At 42.7% G+C, this 20,000-nt stretch overlaps 1 protein-coding gene across 2 annotated transcripts in view; it reads left to right on the top strand.

The window, feature by feature from the left end:
• dennd5a (DENN/MADD domain containing 5A) overlaps positions 1–20,000 on the top strand; it is a 99,455-nt gene that overhangs the window by 19,788 nt on the left and 59,667 nt on the right. Inside the window, exons 2-4 of one of the 2 annotated variants that reach the window (XM_056278160.1) lie at positions 6,356–6,427; positions 7,281–7,390; positions 10,015–10,711. In XM_056278160.1, the coding sequence (XP_056134135.1) occupies positions 6,356–6,427; positions 7,281–7,390; positions 10,015–10,711 (879 nt within the window). The remainder of the gene's footprint in view (positions 1–6,355; positions 6,428–7,280; positions 7,391–10,014; positions 10,712–20,000) is intronic. The other variant, XM_056278161.1, reaches the window with a different exon arrangement.

Below are 20,000 nucleotides of genomic sequence, written 5' to 3'. Positions count from 1 at the left end.
GTTCGAATCCCTGTGTTACCTACGGCTTGGTCGGGTGTCCCTACAGACACAGTTGGCCGTGTCTGCGGGTGGGAAGCCGGATGTGGGTTTGTGTCCTGGTTGCTGCACTAGCGCCTCCTCTGGTTGGTTGGGACGCCTGTTCGGGGGGGAGGGGGAACTGGGGGGAATAGTGTGATCCTCCCACGCACTACGTCCCCCTGGTGAAACTCCTCACTGTCAGGTGAAAAGAAGCAGCTGGTGACTCCACATGTATGGGAGGAGGCATGTTGTAGTCTGCAGCCCTCCCCGGGTCAGCAGAGGGGGCGGAGCAGTGAGAGTGGGGTAATTGGCCGGATACAAACGGGGAGAAAAATCAAAAAAAAAAAAAGGTATCACGTGTCTGTAGATCTTTACACTCTGTATGTAAATAAGTAGTGGTGTGATTTAGATACAGTAAGAAACAGATGCAGACCTCCTGACCCAGCCCTTCCCTCAGCTCAGTTCAGAAGCAGGTTCAGGACTCCGTTGGCATGAGCTGCTGCCTTGCCATGCCGCTGAAGGAAAACAGGCAGTTGAGAGGAATGGGTGCACACACACACACAAGCTGCACTTATTCAAATGCTGAACAGCCTCCTGAGTGTGTGGCAGCTTCTGCTCCAGTCCTCCCAGTGAACATGTGGTGGTGAATCGATGAGGGTGGAGCTGCTGCAGCACGTGGTGGTTCATCTGTGTAGAGAATCCACTGGCCCATAAAGCTCTCCTGTTCGTGCTTCAAACCTCCCCTTTAAAACATACCAGTAACATGGGGGCGTCCTGGTAGCATAGCAGTCTATTCCGTTGCCTACCAACATGGGGATCACCGGTTCGAATCCCCGTGTTACCTCCGGCCTGGTCGGGCGTCCCTACAGACACAATTGGCCGTGTCTGTGGGTGGGAAGCCGGATGTGGGTATGTCTGTGAATGTTCTCATTCATCCGGGTCATGGTTATCCAAAGGAGTTGAATCAAGTGCAACTGGACTTGGTATATATCCGTGAAGACGTTTCGCCTCTCATCCAAGAGGCTTCCTCAGTTCCTGCCTTTCTGACTAGACCAAGCTAGTCTGGCTGGCTGCTGATGAGACTCAGATATTTATCCTCTTTGGAGTCGTTGTCAGAGCTATAGATATGTTTGTGTTCCGATGTGGGTATATGTCCTGGTCGCTGCACTAGCGCCTCCTCACACATGCATGATTCACAGCTATGGTTGACTCGGATCAGGCAGCGACAGGACATGCAGCACTGTGTTCTGACTGCAGTCTAGTGGAAGCTGTAAAATTCTTTTAATAACGGTTGATCGTGTCGCTTCTCAATCTAGGGCAACCATAGAAGTGAGTTTCTTATGTGCGACCGTAAACGGTGTACCCAGCTTTATTCTGTTATGAAAATAAAAAGAGGTTATTATTTTTTATTCATCCTGTGCTCCTCCTTATGTCTGTTTTGTGCTTTTTTTTGTGTTTGTCCTGTGCTGAGATCAGCAGTGAATGATTTGCCCACTTGCCAAATACGACCGATTTCTCATTTACTTTCAAGACTCATACACTGTCGCTAGCCGATCTAAGTCAACCGCGTACATGCATGACTCACATCTACGGTTGACTCAGATTGGGCAGTGACAGAGAGCAGTGTTGGTCGAGCGAGCAAGAGAGTGAATGAAGAGGGGGAGCGGCGGTAGCAAGAACAAATGTTTTTCTAAGGTTTTGAATCACCGCACCTATGACAAGTTCTTGGTCATACGGTCATAACTGTGCACAAAAATACTGGGCTGACAGGTCCGGTAGTGTGTGAGATAAGCTGTGGACACACACACACACACACACACACACACACACACACACACACACACACACACACACACACACACACACACACACAACACCAAACGTATATAATCCTCACAAGGCCACCGCTTGGCGTAGAAATAAAAAACTTAAACAGTAACCTGGTTGCATAAGTGTTCACACCTTAAGACTAATACTTGAAGCACCTTGTGATTTTATTACAGCACTCGGTCTTTTTGGGTAAGGGTCTGCCAGCTTGGCACATCCTAATTTGGCAATGTTTTCTCTCCCTTGCAAAAAATCTTCTAGATTCGTCAGATTGCGAGAGCATCTCCTGTGCACAGTCCTCTTCAGCTCACCCCATAGATTTTCAGTTGGATCCAGGTCTGGGCTCTGGCTGGGCCATTCCAAAATGTTGATCTTCTTTTGGCGGATCCATTCCTTTGGTGATTTGGATGTATGATTTGGGTCATTGTGCTGAAAGTTGAAAATCCTCTTCATTTTCAGCTTACTAGCAGACGCCTGAAGGTTTCACGCCAAAATCGGCTGGTATTTGGAGCTATTCATGATTCCCTCCACCTTGACTGAAGCCCTAGCTGCGGCCGAAGAAAAAAACCCCGAAAACATGATGCTGCCACCACCATGCTTCACCGCGGGTGTGGTCTTCTTTTGGTGACGTGCTGTGTTGTTTTTGCACCAAGCGTACCTTTTGGAATTGTGGCCAGAAAGTTCAGTCCTGGTCTCATCGGACCGTAACACACGTTTTCACGTGGTTTTGGGACACTGGATATATCTCTTTGCGAAATTTCGCTGGCCTTGGGTGGTTTTTTTGTGTGTGAAAAGGCTTCTGTCTTGCCAGCCTACCCCACAGCCCAGACATGAAGAATACAGGAGATTGTTGTCACATGTAGGGAGCAGCCAGTGCTTGCCAGAAATTCCCGCAGCTCCTTTAATGTTGCTATAGGCCTCTTGGCAGCCTCCCTGACCAGTTTTCTCCTTTTCTTCTCATCAATTTTGGGGGGCTGTCCTGTTCTTGGTAATATCACTGTTGTGCCATATTGTATTCACTGTGTCCCATAGTGTATCTACTGCCTTGGAAAATCTTTTGTACCCCTCTCCCGTTCGATACCGTTCAACAATGACATCCCGTGCATGCTTCGTAAGATCTTTGTGGACCATGGCTTTTGCAGTTGGACGCAACCAAGAAGATGCCAGGGAACTCCTACAGCAACAGCTGAACTTTATTTGGGGTTAATCACAGTCACTTTAATTGATGGAGGGTGTATCAGGCACAAGATAATGTTATTTTCACTGTTAAACCGATAAGATAGTCCATTATTTGTGCCCAGCTGCTAAGACTTTTGATTTGTTTTTCCTTTCTTTCCGCTGCTATACATATAACATCTGTTGTAGATGTTGTTGAAACTTCCCAACTTCTGCTTTTGCTTTCCTTCACCCTGGTTGAAAACTTCCGTCTTTAGTTAGGGGGCAGTTTCCCTCTCTTCTGGACTCATGTCTCAGAAGTGTTTGACATGAGGAGAGTAAGTGCTCAGTGCTGGTCTGCTCTGTTTGACCAAGAAACTTACTGCCTGCTCTTAATCAACAGTCTGGCTTTACTTAGTGCCTCTTGAATGGTGAGGCCTCCACTCTTTCGTTGCGAGGCAGTGTTATAAGACTTAAACATTATTTCCCCTTCACAGTATTTTCTGTGTCGTTCTCTGGTCTGCACTTCAATGCTGTGGTTGACAGAAGTCCAGGCCTGGTGGGTCCAGACTTCTGTTAAATGCAGACTTACGAAACCCATTATTAGCACTACAATTGGTTTATAGACAAAAGGACCTCAACTACAAATGTAATAGCTAAGTCAACTCTCCTTGCTTAGCCAAACATCACAAACACAAATTTACCTCAGGGGGCTTTACAGCAACACAACATCCTGTCCTTAGACCCTCATATCAGATAAGAAACAACTCCCTAAAAAACCTTTAACAGGGAGAAAAAAAGGGAAGAAACTTCGGGGAGAGCAACGGAGGAGGGATCTCTCTCCCAAGACGGACAACGTGCGATGGATGATGTGTTTACACAATTTACAGAGTCTACTCCTACTACTGCCGCTGCTGCTGCTGCTGCTACTACTTTTGGCTGCTCCCATTAGGGGTCGCCACAGCGGATCATCGGTTTCCATCTCTTCCTGTCCTCTGCATCTTTGCAGGACTGTCCTATACTAATGACTAAATCTAGTTAAATGTCTTCCTTACATGTACTATGTTCTGGGCTAGTTTCTGCCCTGAGGGCAGTCTGTATATGATGGTAATTAAAAGATTAGGGCAGTTAATCCTTGAGGGTCTGATTTCCTGTTTGCCTTCTCTGTACTTTCAATCTATGGTATAATAGGCTTATGTGGTTCAACTCAACATCTGTTGACTGCCTGGTAGGTTCACAAACGATTTGTCAAACAAAAACAAGACTTTTGCATAACCGACAAATGATGTCATGTCTTACTTGAATAATTAGACACCTTTTGCTCATCAGCCTCAAGTGAACACAATGTAAATAATCACTTCGTTAGTCTTAAATAGTCTATGGAAGTCATGATCGCAACATAAATAGTCTACACGAGTCATGATCGCAGCACAAATGGTCTACATGAGTCATGATCGCAGCATAAATAGTCTACACGGGTCATGATCGCAGCACAAATGGTCTACATGAGTCATGATCGCAGCATAAATAGTCTACACGAGTCATGATCGCAGCACAAATGGTCTACATGAGTCATGATCGCAGCATAAATAGTCTACACGGGTCATGATCGCAGCACAAATGGTCTACATGAGTCATGATCGCAGCATAAATAGTCTACACGAGTCATGATCGCAGCATAAATAGTCTACACGAGTCATGATCGCAGCATAAATAGTCTACACGAGTCATGATCGCAGCACAAATGGTCTACATGAGTCATGATCGCAGCACAAATGGTCTACATGAGTCATGATCGCAGCATAAATAGTCTACACGGGTCATGATCGCAGCATAAATAGTCTACACGGGTCATGATCGCAGCATAAATAGTCTACACGGGTCATGATCGCAGCATAAATAGTCTACACGAGTCATGATCGCAGCATAAATGAGAAAGATAAGCCATGTTATCTTTGGCTCTTCTTGGACCAAACAGCATGTTTTTCAAAGGCACCCAATAGAAAAAGGCCTACATTCCGATCTGACAGTCCATGTCAGCCTCAGAGAAACTCTGGAACAGACCTGATATGACTAAAAAAGATGATGGGGTATTTATCACACAGCACACACTCTGCTAATGTGTGAGTGAGGGCAGGCCTGGGGTAAGCCGGGATTCTTCCCATGGTGCAGAGAGAAAAAAGCAGCATCAAATAGCTTCCTCTTGCTGTACGTATGCTTTGTGTATGTGCATGCTCGAGTTTACCAGGATATTTCTAGTTGAAATGTCAGCCTTTCCTAATCATTTTACACTAAAAAGGAAAGACATCTTCCTGTGTGGCTGGTGTTCAGCTAGCACCACAGTAGATAGATGACAGTAGACACGAGCACCACACTTGTTTTAGGCAATCCTTTTTCCTTTCAAAATGTTAGATAATCTGATTCATTCAACCCCAGTCAGTGCAGATGTGTCCACAGTTTGGGAACAGCCATGTTCTGCAGGTATGTGTCCTGGTTGCTGCACTTGGGTCTCCTCTGGTCGGTCGGGGCGCCTGTTCAGGGGGGATGGGTAACGGGGGGGGGGAATAATGCGATCCTCCCATGTGCTACGTCCGCCTGGTGAAACTCCTCACCGTCAGGTGAAAAGAAGCAGCTGGTGACTCCACATGTATCGGAGGAGACGTGGTAGTCTGCAGCCCTCCCGGGATCAGCAGAGGGGGTGGAGCAGAGACCGGGACGGTTCAGAAGAGTAGGGTAATTGGCCGGATGCAATTGGAGAGAAAAAAACGGGGGGAAAAGCCCCCCCAAAAAAGAGGATCATAATTCAATAAATTCCATATTTGAATATGAGTCAAACTGTAAAATCTTTGTTGAAACTTTGCACACTTTCTGTAGCTAATGCTAATGCTAATGCTTGACCCGCATTGAAATCCACCTTTGCCCGTAACAAGTTTTTACAATAAACGAGACATTTCAGTTACAAAAAGGGTGTTGTAAAAGCCTTGTACTAACATTGTCATCTTCCATTGCTAAAACTGTGTTGTATTTGATCTTTAATTTAACTTTCACATTGTTGTAGGTATTTCTTTCATACCAGGTTGGTTTGCTGGATGAGCCCGTCAGAGCAATATAGATTAGCGAACTGAAAGAGTCAAAGTTATGATACCTGTAAATAAATGACCTTCTTTTGTCAGCCCATCAGCTTTTCCTGAATTTTAACGCTCACCTGACAGACACGAAGACATGCCAATACACATCTGTCCATCAGAGAGCAGGACTCTGCTTTGTGAAGAAACATTTGTGCTGACATCTTGAAGTGATGCGCTACTCATGCAGAGCAAACCTCATTAATACTCTTGTTTCATTTGTTGTGTAGCTTTATGCCAGTTTATAGAGGCTACTAAATTCAGAGATGGGGCCAGAGGAAAGTTGACGAGTGCAAACGAAGGTAACCCCCCCACCCACCCGCCCCATTTACCCTCCTTCCTTTGCCCCACCCCCACCCCCCTCGTTAACTTTTGCACAGCTTGTACTTAATCTTACACACCCTTCTCTCACAGCTCTCCTTTTTGTTTTTCTCTTTTCAAATTCTGAGTTTTCATGATATAATTCTGCACAGGTGTGGAGATTGCCCTTCTTCTTTTGTGCCCCTCTGACCCCACCCCCCCACCCCCCTCGATCAAAACCTTCAGCAGCAACTGAACAAGTCAATGTTTTACAATCACTGCTTCTGTTTTTCTACACGGGCGCGCCCGGTGCTGCCTGCACTGGTGTTGCTTGCTCAGTGTGTATTCTCCTCCCTACACTCTGAATGACTCTAGATTGTGCCTTGGCGTGTGCATCACTTCTGCTTCACTGTGGTTTCAAATCAGCTTGGGAAATATGTTCTTTCAGTTGATTATGTGGGTTGCTTTGTATGTATTGCCATTGAAGCTGTCACGATAAGCATTACCTTTTCAATATTTTAATCGGATCCCTTTTTTTCATTTTGCATTGATAAAATCATTTATGTTGAACATTTGAACAATGGAATATTATTCACCACGTGTTTGTTTGTTTGTGGGTTCTTAAACATTGTTATTCAGAAAAGGATCCAGTTGACAGCTTTATATGACCAATACAGGCTTTCTCTGAACACAAATAAGCTGACTTCCTCTTTCCTCTGGAGGTGTGCCTTGTGTCTCAGGCTTACTTCTGATTTGACTCTGTTTTCTTCTGTTGCTCTGTTACTATTTTGGACCTCTGTCTTGATCTCCCTTTATTTCTTTTTTCTTCCTATTCTTCATTTGTGTTTCTTTCAGGTGAGAATTTTGAGCAGAGCCCCCTGCGGAGAACCTTCAAATCCAAAGTTCTAGCACACTACCCTGAGAACGTTGAGTGGAACCCATTTGACCAGGATGCAGTTGGCATGGTAGAGTATCTACATTGGTGTACTATTTACCCCATATCCTGTATCAGTGATACCAGTGAAGTTGGATTGCTTATCTACAAACAGGGTCACCCAATACCATCATGGGTGCCTGATTTGTGTTTTCCCCTCCCAACATTATATTCCTTCAGTTCTAGCCATGAAGCTATGAATATTTCCATTATGGCAGACTTTAGATGAGGACTGAAATGAACAATATGCATTATAGCATTATAAGGCACAGTATAGTGTCTAACATTTCTTTAGTTGTCCCAAATGCTACTGTAGGGAACTGGAAACTCAGCTGATTTGGTCTCTTTAAATAGAAGTGAAACCCATTCTAAGTCAAAAGCCAGATAAACTAGACTTCTCATCTCATCATCACCCACTTCTCCGGGGTCGGGTTGAGGTGGCAGCAAGCTAAGTAGGGCCCTCCAGACGTCCCTCTCCCCAGCAACGCCCTCCAGCTCCTCCCGGGGGATCCCAAGGCATTCCCAGACCAGATTGGACATGTAGCCCTTCCAGCGAGTTCTGGGTCTACCCTGGGGTCTCCTCCCAGTTGGACGTGCCCGGAAAACCCCCAAAGGAAGGCCCCAGGAAGCATCCTAATCAGATGCCCGAACTACCTCGACTGGCTCCTTTCAATGGGAAGGAGCAGCGGCTCTACTTCGAGCTCCCTCCGGATGTCCAAACACCTCACCCTATCTCTAAGGCTGAGCATAGACACCCTACAGAGGAAACTCCTTTCAGCCACTTTTATCCGCTATCTCACCCTTTTGGTCACTACCCAAAGCTCATGACCATAGGTGAGGGTTAGAACGAAGATTGACTGGTAAATTGAGAGCTTTGCTTTCCGGCTCAGCTCCCTTTTCACCATAACGGTCGGGTACCAAGTCCACATTACTGCTGATGCTGCACCAAGCCGCCTGTCAATCTCCCGCTCCATCCTACCCTCACTTGTGACCAGGCCCTGAGATACTTGAACTCCTTCACTTGAGGCAACAACTCATCCCCAACCAGGACGGAGCAATCCACCATTTTCCGGTAGAGAACCATGGCCTCAGACTTGGAAGTGCTGATTGTCATCCCGGACATTTCACACTCAGCGGTAAACTGCCCCAGTGCGGGCTGGAGGTCACGTTCTGATGAAGCCAACAAAACCACATCATCTGCGAAGAGCAAAGATGCAGTTCTGAGGTTCCCAAAATTGACACCCTCCTCACTTTACCTTGATCCTGTCTTGAGATCCTGTCCATGATTATCACAGACAGAATCGGAGACAAGGGACAACCTTGGTGGAGTCCGACACCCACCGAAAATGTGTTTGACTTTGTGCCGAGAATACGGACACAGCTCTCACTTGGGTTATGCATGGTCCAGATGGCTTGTAGCAACTGCCCCGGTACCCCATACTCCCACAGTACCCCCCACAGAGTGCCCCAGGGTACACGGTCCTAAGCTTTCTCCAAGTCCACAAAACACATAAACCAGAGTTACTGTTTTATAATACCTTCTAAAATGCTATATGTACTAACTCAAAAACCTTTTTGTACACTAAGCATTTATGTTTTACCAGCCTTTTGTAAACGAAAAAGAGAAAGGGTGGGGGGAACTTTGCTTTACCTAACATCTAATGTAAGTGTAAGCTGGTTAAGTGTTTATCCTTTTCAATAATTTTGTCTGTGTTGGATCTCTTATCAACCTTTGTTTCATCTGCCCCTGTCTGGCCTCATCAATGCCACTGTCTTCCCCTGTCTCTCTTTCAACACATCAAACCAACAATGATGTCCCAAGTAACTTCAGTGAAGCAACATTAGTCAATCCCAGGATGAAAATTCTGTCATTATCACAACTACCTTTTCTTTTAGGACAAAAAAAGTTGCAAATGCCAGAGCCTGTTGTCTTCTCGCAAGCTCATACTCATTCTTTCTGCAAAACGGGGACGCTATCATACTTTGCATGGGCATTTGTTCATGTTGGGCAAAAAATACTTATTACTTATATACTAATTACTACTAATTACTAACAAATACTACTAATTACTTAATACTTATTTTCTGAATACAGCCTTTCTTCACTACGTCCAGCTCAGCTGTTAGTTTAACATTCTCAGGACAGCTTCATTTTGCTGCCCAGTGCCAACAGGGGGATACTGAAATTGTTTATGGCCAAAAACAATTGCTATTGGTTATAACTGTTTGACTAAGCTCAGATAAGGAAAGTAGACCAAATTTAACCCAACTTTGTCTGTTGTGTCTCTCAACAGAGGACGCTTTTGACTTTTTTAAAGGGGAACGCTCAGATCAAGCAACATATGGAACATTGATGAGATGATATGAAACGTGTTATTTTTCAAAATACAAAAAAAAAAGTTTACTCTCATTTCCTTTGAAGGTCAAATTTTCATCCAAATAAAAACCCTTCGTTTGCTCACCCTGATAAAAATGTGGGGATTTAGATGCTGCACTTGGTTTGTTGGTCGGGCATCTATGGATAATAGGTGTGCTTAATTGCCGTTCATTCCTGCGCGGGTTTGCTAAAAGATGGTTTAGCTAATTTCTCTCTAATTTCTCTCTTTTCCATCTCTTCTCTTACCCTTACATATGTTCTCTTGCCTTCTTCTTTAGCTGTGCATGCCAAAGGGTCTGGCTTTCCGGACGCAAGTGGATTTCCGGGAGCCTCAGTTCCACTCCTTCATCATCACAAGAGAGGATGGCTCTCGGACTTACGGCTTTGCCCTCACCTTCTTCGAGGAGGTGACCAGTAAACAGATCTGCAGTGCAATGCAGACCCTCTACCACATGCACAATGCAGAGCAGTATGACATCTTGCACACACCCACCTCCCCGCAAGGCCCTGAAGATCAACGACACACCCTTTCCCACCAGCAACCCTCGACCCATCCCACACTCCATGCTGCACCTGCCATCTCCCGCCTGCAGCGCTTCAACTCCTATGACATCAGCCGCGACACACTCTATGTGTCCAAGTGCATTTGCCTGATCGCACCCATGGCTTTTGCCCAGGCCTGCAGGAAAGTTCTGCAGCAACTCCATCAAGCCGTCACATCCCCTCAGCCTCCACCCCTCCCCCTGGACAGCTACATCTACAATATCCTTTATGAGGTGCCGCTGCCACCCGCAGGACGCTCCCTCAAGTTCTCTGGTGTCTATGGACCGGTGGTGTGCCAGAGACCTAGCACGTCTGAGCTGCCACTCTTTGACTTTGAGATTCGTGAGATCTTTGATTTGCTCGGGGTGGAGAACGTACTGCAGCTGTTCACTTGCGCCCTGCTTGAGATCCAGATTCTGCTCTACTCTCAACGTAAGTAACCAGGCCAACATGGCTTCACTGCTATGCCCATACTTACACTAGTTGTGTCAACATGACTTTCTTTCTCATAGCACGCCGAGGTGCATAAAGGGACAGATCTGGTACAAAAATCCGATTGTGTCTACATTGGTTGTAGACATTGAACACATGATATGGAAGGGGTCAGAATTGCTCTGTGATCAGAATTCTGTGTAGACAGGTGTTCATCCAACCACAATGTCCATACTAATAATGAAAATAGTTGGTGAGGGAAAGTGTGATAAAATAATGTAGATTTAACTGAATAGGGCTAGAGGATATTATATATGTTATGTTTTGTGTATGTCATCCATTTTCAGACAGTTTTACAGTTAGGGTCACACAGAAATGTGGTCTTAAAAAAACCAGTCTCTGAGATCACATCTGGAAAAAAAAACAAACTGAAGTGACAGGTACAGAATTGCCCATCACTGTGTGAAAGAGAATCAAACACACTAAATGATTTATTCATTATTTATAACGTCTCTTTTGACTTAGGACCTTTGCCCATGGTGAGAACATGTCGAATACATATTTAATTCCGCTGGGCAATAGCTGGGAAGATTGCATTTTTTACTCTCTGTGAATTTCTTGTAAATTTGCTGTAAATTAGGGATGCCCATTCGGAGTATATCTCTTGATAGACTTTCAATGAAATTAACAAATGATTTTGCAACAGTTCTGACCTGTGAGGCCTGGACTCAACTGCTTTACTTCAGAAAACAATATTCAATGTGTTTAAATGCAAGTTAAACATTCAATTTCAATGCGCTTAAGACATAAATGTGATTATTTCAACTGCCATGTAAACAAACTTTCTTAGTGAAATTCAAGTCTAAAATAGATGCAAGCTTAATGTGTTTAACAGCTAGCTTTTTTGTCAGGCATTCGCCTTACACACCTTTGTGTATACCTTAGCTAGAGTTCTTTTGGAGAACTGGTTGTGCACATGCACCAAATCCATCTAGTGGCTGCTGACCTGGAAACACAGGACAACATGGCAAGTGACAGTAAACAAAGATTTAGAAAAGTAGACCAGGGGCGTCCGGGTAGCGTAGCGGTCTATTCTGTTGCCTACCAACACGTGATCGCCAGGTCGAATCCCCGTGTTACCTCCGGCTTGGTCGGGCGTCCCTACAGACACAATTGTCCATGTCTGCAGGTGAGAAGTCGGATGTGGGTATTTTTCCTGGTCGCTACACTAGCGCCTCCTCTGGTCGGTCGGGGCACCACCCCCCGGATCGGCAGAGGGGATGGAGCAGCAACCGGGATGGATCAAAAGGGCGGGGTAATTGGCCAGATACAATTGGGGAGAAAAAGGGGGGAAATTGAAAAAACAAAAAAGAAATGTAGGCCACATGCTCATAACTCCGGTGCAAATATTTATTAATCAGTGCTTTTGCGTTCTTTTTTTCAAAAGTATTTTTTATTTGAGGCGTAGGTGCAAATACAGTATCCAATAGTAACAAATGTGTCCATATTTTATATTTTTAGAAAAAATGCAAAACAAACAGAACAGACAAAACAACAGATAACCCCCCCCCCAATGCCTTAGGAGTATGGGAAAATAAAATGACAATACCATATCTCAGTCTCATCTGTTCATAGCAGATTCACGGGTTTACACTGATTAAACAGTGTACATTTGTAAAATACATGTAAAAAGTAAGAAAGCCAGCCAAAGCTGCAAGGGTACAGATGAATAATGACACATTCAGCGTATTTTTGATAGAATTAGGACAGATCTCTCATCACCATCTGATCTCTACTCTGAGGGTAATACAGACAGGTTTTTGAAATTGGAAAGGAAAGGCTGCCATTTTGAGTAAAAACATTCTTTTGATCCCCTCAAAGTATATTTAAAGATATCTAAGTTTAAATATGACATATCTTTTAACCACCCAGAATGTGAAATGTGATGGTGATGAGGGAGATTTCCAAGCTAAAAGAATCCTTTGGCGAGCCAGAAGAGATATGAATGCAATAATATCACTTTGTTTATTGTTCAAGGATAAGAACAAATTATTTGTTGGTACTCCAAAGATGGCGATTTGTGGATTTGGTTCAATGGGGATTCCTAAGACATCTGAAAGGGTGTTGAAACCAATCATTTTGAAGTGCAGACAGAGCATGACCAAAAGATATGGGTCAGATCTGCGGGTGAGTGAGAGCAATGGTCACACCGTGGATCTAAGCCTGGATATAGCTCAGCAAGCCTGGATTTACTAAAATGGATTCTATGTAAAACCTTAAATTGAATGTGTTAGGCTGGCATATGATGAGGAGGAGTTAACCCGTTTTAACACTCCCTCCCAACAGTCATCTGTTAGCTCAATATCTAGTTCCTTCTGCCAGTGTGCTTTGATTTTCTGAGTTGAATGATTTTCTGAGCTTAAGAGGCTCTCATACAAGAATGATATTAACCCTTTTTGAGCAGGGTGGACAGGATTTAACATATTTTCCCAAGCGAGTCGGGGTGGAAGAGAAAGAAATGAAGGAAATTGTTTATGTATAAAGTTGCGCACTTGAAAAAACCTGAACATATTAGAGCGAGATAAATTGTATTTTTTATGTAGCTCATCAAAGCAGGGACATGTGTCGTTGTGAAATAAATCTTTAAAACGTTGTAGACCTACATCTTTCCACTGAGAAAAAGTAGAGTCAAGGGTTGAGGAGGGAATAGATGATTGTTGGTGACAGGTCCTAATAGAGATGATGTTTTGAATTTGTAGTGACGTCGGAATTGGGTCCATATTTTTAAAGTAGAAAGTACTACAGGGTTGGAGGTGTAGCGAGATGGTTTTATAGGGAGGTGATGGAAAGACTAATGCTGGAACTGAAGACAAGCGACATGATTGAGCCTCTAATGAGCACCAACTACATTCCAGAGCATGGAGCCAAAATAATATTTTTTGTATATTCGCTGTGCAGTAGTAATGGATAAAACTGGGGCGAGCTAAGCCACCAATTTCTTTGGTTTGTTGAAGAAGAGTATGGCTGATTCTGAAGTGTTTGCCTCCCCAAATAAAATGGCTTATTGTTTGATTAATTGTGTGAAAAAATGTTTTAGGGAGGAATATAGGGAGACACTTGAAAACATAAAAACTTTGGGAGAATGTTTGTTTTTACTGACGAGATTCTACCAGTTAATGATAGTGGAAGGCTACTGCATCTATTGAAATCAAGTTTCATTTGATTTAGCAGTGGGGAAAATTTGCTGTGTAAAGATAGGAGAGGAAGCGAGTAATTTTAATACCAAGATATTTAAAACCTGAATAGGATAAGTGAAATGGCATTGAAGCTTGTCGAATTTGTAGGGCTTTCTCATTGATGGGGAAGCATTCATGCTTATTAAAGTTTAGTTTGTACCCAGAAAATGACCCAAAATCCTCAAGGAATAGTAAATCATCTGTATACAAAGCCACATGGTGCTCAACTCCTCCTCTTCGCACACTTGCAATAATGGTGAAGTCCGTAGTGCTATGGGAAGTGGTTCAATGGCTGTAGCGAAAAGCAGTGGGGATAGGGGGCACCTCTAACAAGTTCCCCTAGAGAAATTAAAGAGCGGAGGCCTTATAGTTAGTGCAGACTGAAGCTTGTGGTGAGGAATGGAGAAGACGGATCCATGCGATAGGATTATTGCCAAAACCAAATTTGTCAAGTACTGTAAATAAATAACCCCATTTAATTTGGTCAAAAGCCTTCTCCACATCTAGGGATATGACCACTTCCGGAGAAGAGTTGTTGCAGGGAGAGTAGATGATATTTAAAAGTTTACAAATATTTGAGAATGAATGCTGATTTAAAAAAAATTTTTTTTATGAAGCCCGTTTGGTCCTCAGATGCCATTTAGAAGAATTGATTCTAAATGGAGAGCAAACACTTTTGCAATGATCTCGACATCTACACTAAGAAGTGAGATAGGATGAAAGGATCCACAGTTAGTGGGGTCCTTGTCTTTCTTAAGTAGAAGGGATATGGATCCTTGACTGAGTGTCGAAGGTAGCTGACCTTTTTCAATTGAGTCTTAGAACATATTAAGCAAAAGAGGAGAGAGCTTGTCAACAAACTTAATATAGAAATCGGTAGAATAACCATCTGGACCCGGCATCTTCCCACTCTGCATTGACCTTATAGCTGTAACAATTTCTGCCAGACCTACTGGCCTCTCCAAATCTGAGGCAAGATCCTCACTAATTGTTGGAATATTTAAATTGTTTAATTTTTTTTATCATTTTGGAACTGGCTGCTGGTACTTCAGAAAGAGGAGTAAAATGATGTAAAAATTTTGTTAATCTCTTTAGGATCTTTCACCAGGTTATTACCAGGGTTATTACCAGGGTTCTTCCCCTGAGCTATAAGCCGAGATGCAGATTGTCATTTTAATTGATTAACAAGCAGTCTACTCCCTTTTACTCTATACTCATAATAAAAACCACGAAAATGGCGTAATGAGTGCTCTGCCTTATTTTTAGATATCAAATTGAATTGTGATTGTAGATATAATCTTTTTTAAGGCGTTTTGGTGTAGGACTTGTGGAACATTGGCAATCTATGTTTAATATTGATTCTGTTATTTTTGTTGAAGTTGTTTTTTGCGTTGTTTACTTAGATGCTTTTGCTTTCTTCAGGATATTCTCCATGATAAAATTGGCATGCCGGTACCTTTTCTAAATCTTTGGGTACTGATACTGGTAGCCAGCACTTCAACAGTACAGCTGTGGGTCCCTCCTCTTATTTGTGAGCAGCAGTTAACAACCTCATTTCTGGATTGGGACTGAAACAATGTTCATGCTCATTAAAATGAAAGAGTTTGATAACTAAAAGTTTTGGACAAATGAAAAAAACAAAAATATAAACATTTCACAAAAATCCTCGAACACAATGTTGAAAGTGGGGTCACATGCAACATATGTTCCATAATTCAAGTATCAAACGAGTCTTGCAAACTGAGACCATTTGGAAATCGTATTAATTAAACACATGTAGATGCCTTAATTAGACTGTCATTTTAATTCAGCCCTTAATCCTTAATTAGATTATTGACTGCATGTAAACATAGTCAGTTAATACACCTGTAGTAAAACCAAGAAAAAACAAACGGCATCAAAAATAAAACAAATTTCTGGAGATTTTCTTTCTGACCCTTTCGTCATCCATTTCCTTTTTGACTAATACAAAATAATGAGCAACAACCAAATGACTTGTTGGCTGTAGACTTGGACATACATGATCCTGTCAGGACAAACATGTTTCTCTACAAGTAAAACTACAACTGCATGAAAGCTCAAGAATAGACAGACAGTCTTTGTTTTTATTTTTAGAAATATTGACATTGCCCTGTGATGGCCTGGCGGCCTGTCCAGGGTGTCTCCCCGCCTGCTGCCCAATGACTGCTGGGATAGGCTCCAGCATCCCTGCAACCCTGAGAGCAGGATAAGCGGTTTGGATAATGGATGGATGGATGGAAATCATGTTTGTCACTCCTCCTGTCTGGCAGTCCTGTACTCCATGAACCAAAGATGTTTACAAAGGTGTTTACAAAGCCGTTTACAAAGGCATTTACAAAGATGTGTTTACAAAGCTGTTTACAAAGGTATTTACAAATGTGCGTTTAAAAAGGTGTTTACAAAGCTGTTTACAAAGGCAATACAAAGGTGTGTCTACAAAGGTATTTACAAAGGTGTTTACAAAGGTGTTTATAAAGGCGTATACAAAGGTAATAACAGTTTATTGGCTACTGTTGGGTGCTCTCTATGTTCTTCAAACTAAATTTGACAAAGATTGCAACTCTGCAAGATGTTCTTCACCAGATTAGTACACATAAACACAAAGACTTTTAGTAGTGCCATTAGGCACTACTAAAAGTCTGTTCTATAATATGGATTGATGGTCAGCTGAATAAATCTAACTCGAGAACATTCTTGAAACATGAGAACCTTTGTTGTAAAGCAGGAGAGAACATGGCCTGAGGATCTGGTTGGTTCAGGCACAGGCTGGTTAATGGGACTATTATCCTGCCAGGTTATGTAACCTGTCGAGTGATTCCTTTATAACCACTGTCTTGAGTCCCAGCTGGTGTGACGGTTTGTCCCATCTCCTGTCACAGGCAGCTCTTACTGTGTGTATGTGGATGGCTAGATGTAAATGTGTATGAGAGAGAGTTTTTTTAATGTGTGAACTGAATTTGTCTGTTTGTTTGCTTGAACATTCTTGGTAAACAGGCTGGTTTGCAGCAGTGTGCTCTGCTGTGTTAGCTCCAACCAGTGCCTCTTTGTTTCTGCAAGCCTCACCTTAAATAGGAAAACACAGTCTGGAAGTTTGACTGCAAAGTAATTAAAAGCACAACAGCTTCTGATTAAATGTCAAAACCACTGAACTGTTGTCCAGATTCGTAAGCACTTATAAAATCCTCCGAGTGTGATTCCTGCTAATATTCGTGAAGGGTAACTGAACAGTGCAGATCACATAGGTTTAAACTATGGCTTTGCCACTTGGTTTGTGCTTTTATTAAAGTTCATATTCATACTTTTTTGAATATATTTAGTGCTTAAATCTGCTCTGTTGACAAAGGTCTAAGTGCATTTGAACAAAATGTGGGAGTGCAGAGCGATCGGTGCTGTGAGGAAGCAGTTTAAGGATGCAGGAGCTGGCACGGTGATCAGATCCATTACAGGGACAAGAGAGGTAAATTGTTTACGCAACACCAGTGGCTGGGGGCGTAGCTCTTGAGGGGCAAAGCTGCAGTGTTGCTAGGCAACCCTCAGATGAAGAGGATGGCAGTGATGCAGGATGATTATTATTGGTTAGTGGTGACATCATCCCCACCACCCCCCCCCCCCACACACACACACAAGGCTTATCACTGTAGAATGTGTGAAGAGTGTTGTGTGGACTTATACCCTGGAGATTTTCCATGGAGAAGAGATGAGGGATTGTTAGGAGAAACACACACACGCCCACACACACACACATACACACACACATACATACACAAGAAAAGGATGCTCTACAAACAAGTAGAAGACTGTTTGGTGCAAAGATGGCAGCAGCATATTGTAGATTTAGGGGCTTCGGGCCAGTATCCTCTCCACGCAGTGATTGAATAAAATGCTGGTGAAATAATTTGGAAAATAAGTATCTTCAGTTTACAGCCATCAACTTGTGACGTATAGCTATTACTGGAATAAGGCATAACATCCTTTAGATACAGGAGAGTCTCTAACAAGGATGTTACCCTGCCCACAAATCACTATAGCTTTAATTCTTAATATTACTTTTAATTACCTCTGAGTATAAAGGAATCATATAATTGATTAAGTTTTTTTGATGCTTGCCTTCTGGCCTCACTTTTCAAGAAGTTCCCCACTCTTTGAGCGCTACCATTTCTTACACTAAATTCTTAAAGCTTATCCCCTCACGTACTCTGTGTTCTTTCTTGTCCAGCTCCTGGAGGTGTTATTCTCAGAACACTTTTGTGAGAACACGATTCTTCCACCATATGCAAGGCAGTAGAGGCAGTAAAACAGCACCAGTAAAGGTCTTCTTGTAGCAGGTCCTGAAGATGGATTCCCTGGTCCAGATTATGCTACAAACAAAATTAAGTGAATACGAGAAAGCAGAGAAAATTTTAAAAAAGCCATTTTGGGAGCTTTTTTTTTTGCCGTGGAAGGGTAAATGAAACTATTCATCTGTATTAAAATGACCAAAAGGTCATTATTGCAAGAGTAATTGGTACCCACTCAGTTTACAATGGAGCAACCAGTGGATTCTTGGCAGTTTTACTGCAACTGTGTTATGTTGTCCCCAGTATTTTGTTTTATTTTTTTACTACTAAGGTTAAGGTTAACCCTTTTGTGATGTATAGTCAGTGGATGGTACAATATATATGTATTTTATATATATAAAGCAAGAGTGTATGTTTGTATGTTCGCTTAAAACTCCAGAAATACTTGTAGAACAAAAAGAAAGGTATTTTACAATCAGCACTTTCCAAGGATTACACAGTTTGAAAAATATTTCAAAAACCAAGTAACATTTTTGATTTATATGCGAAATTGTGTTTCTTTCGTGGCAACATATGGCGTCTTTTGGATATTCAGTGCCATACGTTGGATACCCCTTATTCCCTCTGACTCGGAGCTGCCTTTCCGGTTTCGCAGACTTCAGTTTCCCTACAAGCCATATTTTGCAATGACCATCGACAAAGCCCAAGGACAAACTTTTAAAACGATTGGAGTAAATCTTTCTTCTCCATATTTCTCACACGGCTAGTTGTATGTAGCTGCCTCCAGAACTAGTAGTGCAGAAAAGCTTTCTATCCTAGTGCCAAATAGTAAGACACGCACGCAACGTGGTATATTTACGTTGAGGCGCATGAGCGCCGAGCGATTAATACACACATTGGCAAAGAAGCTTGATGAATGGATTGAAAATTATGACATTTGATAATTTTCGTTAATAAGATTTGTTTATTCGACATTCGTTGATCACATGTATCATACCATAAATTATCCTGTATTTCATCATTGATTATATCGTAAAGATCAGATCGTGTTGGTTGTTTTGTTGAGAATATTTTCTCCGGGCAATGCCGGGTACCTCTAGTAGTATGGTAAAGTGGATTAGGAAGGAGTATATTAGAGGGACAGCTCAGGTTGGACAGTTTGGAGACAAAGCAAGAGAGGCAAGATTGAGATGGTTTGGACATGTGTGGAGGAGAGATGCTGGGTATACTGGGAGAAGGATGCTGAATATGGAGCTGCCAGGGAAGAGGAGAAGAGGAAGGCCAAAGAGGAGGTTTATGGATGTGGTGAGGGAGGACATGCAGGTGGCTGGTGTGACAGAGGAAGATGCAGAGGACAGGAAGAAATGGAAATGGATGATCCGCTGTGGCGCCCCCTAACGGGAGCAGCCAGTAGTAGTAGTAGTAGTAGTAGTACATTCAGTGGATGGTATACGAATTAGTTTAAATGGCATGTAATTCACGAAGTGCAAAGCACAAATCAGACTCAGATGGAACTTCTGTTCACCTCTGATTTCCTTTCTTTGTTTAACAGTAAGTTAACATAACCTGTGCACTTTCGCATCTTAGTGGATTTTGGTGATGAGACAGTTTGTAGTGTCTCTAAATAGGGAGCCATTTCTCAGAAATCCCCTCATGTTACCTCCCTGTCGCAATGTATTACATTACATTACATTCGTTCATCATGTAATGTAATGCAATGTCTAAATGTCCCTACATCTCCTTGTGCATTTGTTT

Source organism: Lampris incognitus, chromosome 4, assembly GCF_029633865.1.
Source record: "Lampris incognitus isolate fLamInc1 chromosome 4, fLamInc1.hap2, whole genome shotgun sequence".
NCBI classification, from domain to species: Eukaryota; Metazoa; Chordata; class Actinopteri; order Lampriformes; family Lampridae; genus Lampris; species Lampris incognitus.
This window is presented reverse-complemented; position numbering and strand designations above follow the sequence as displayed.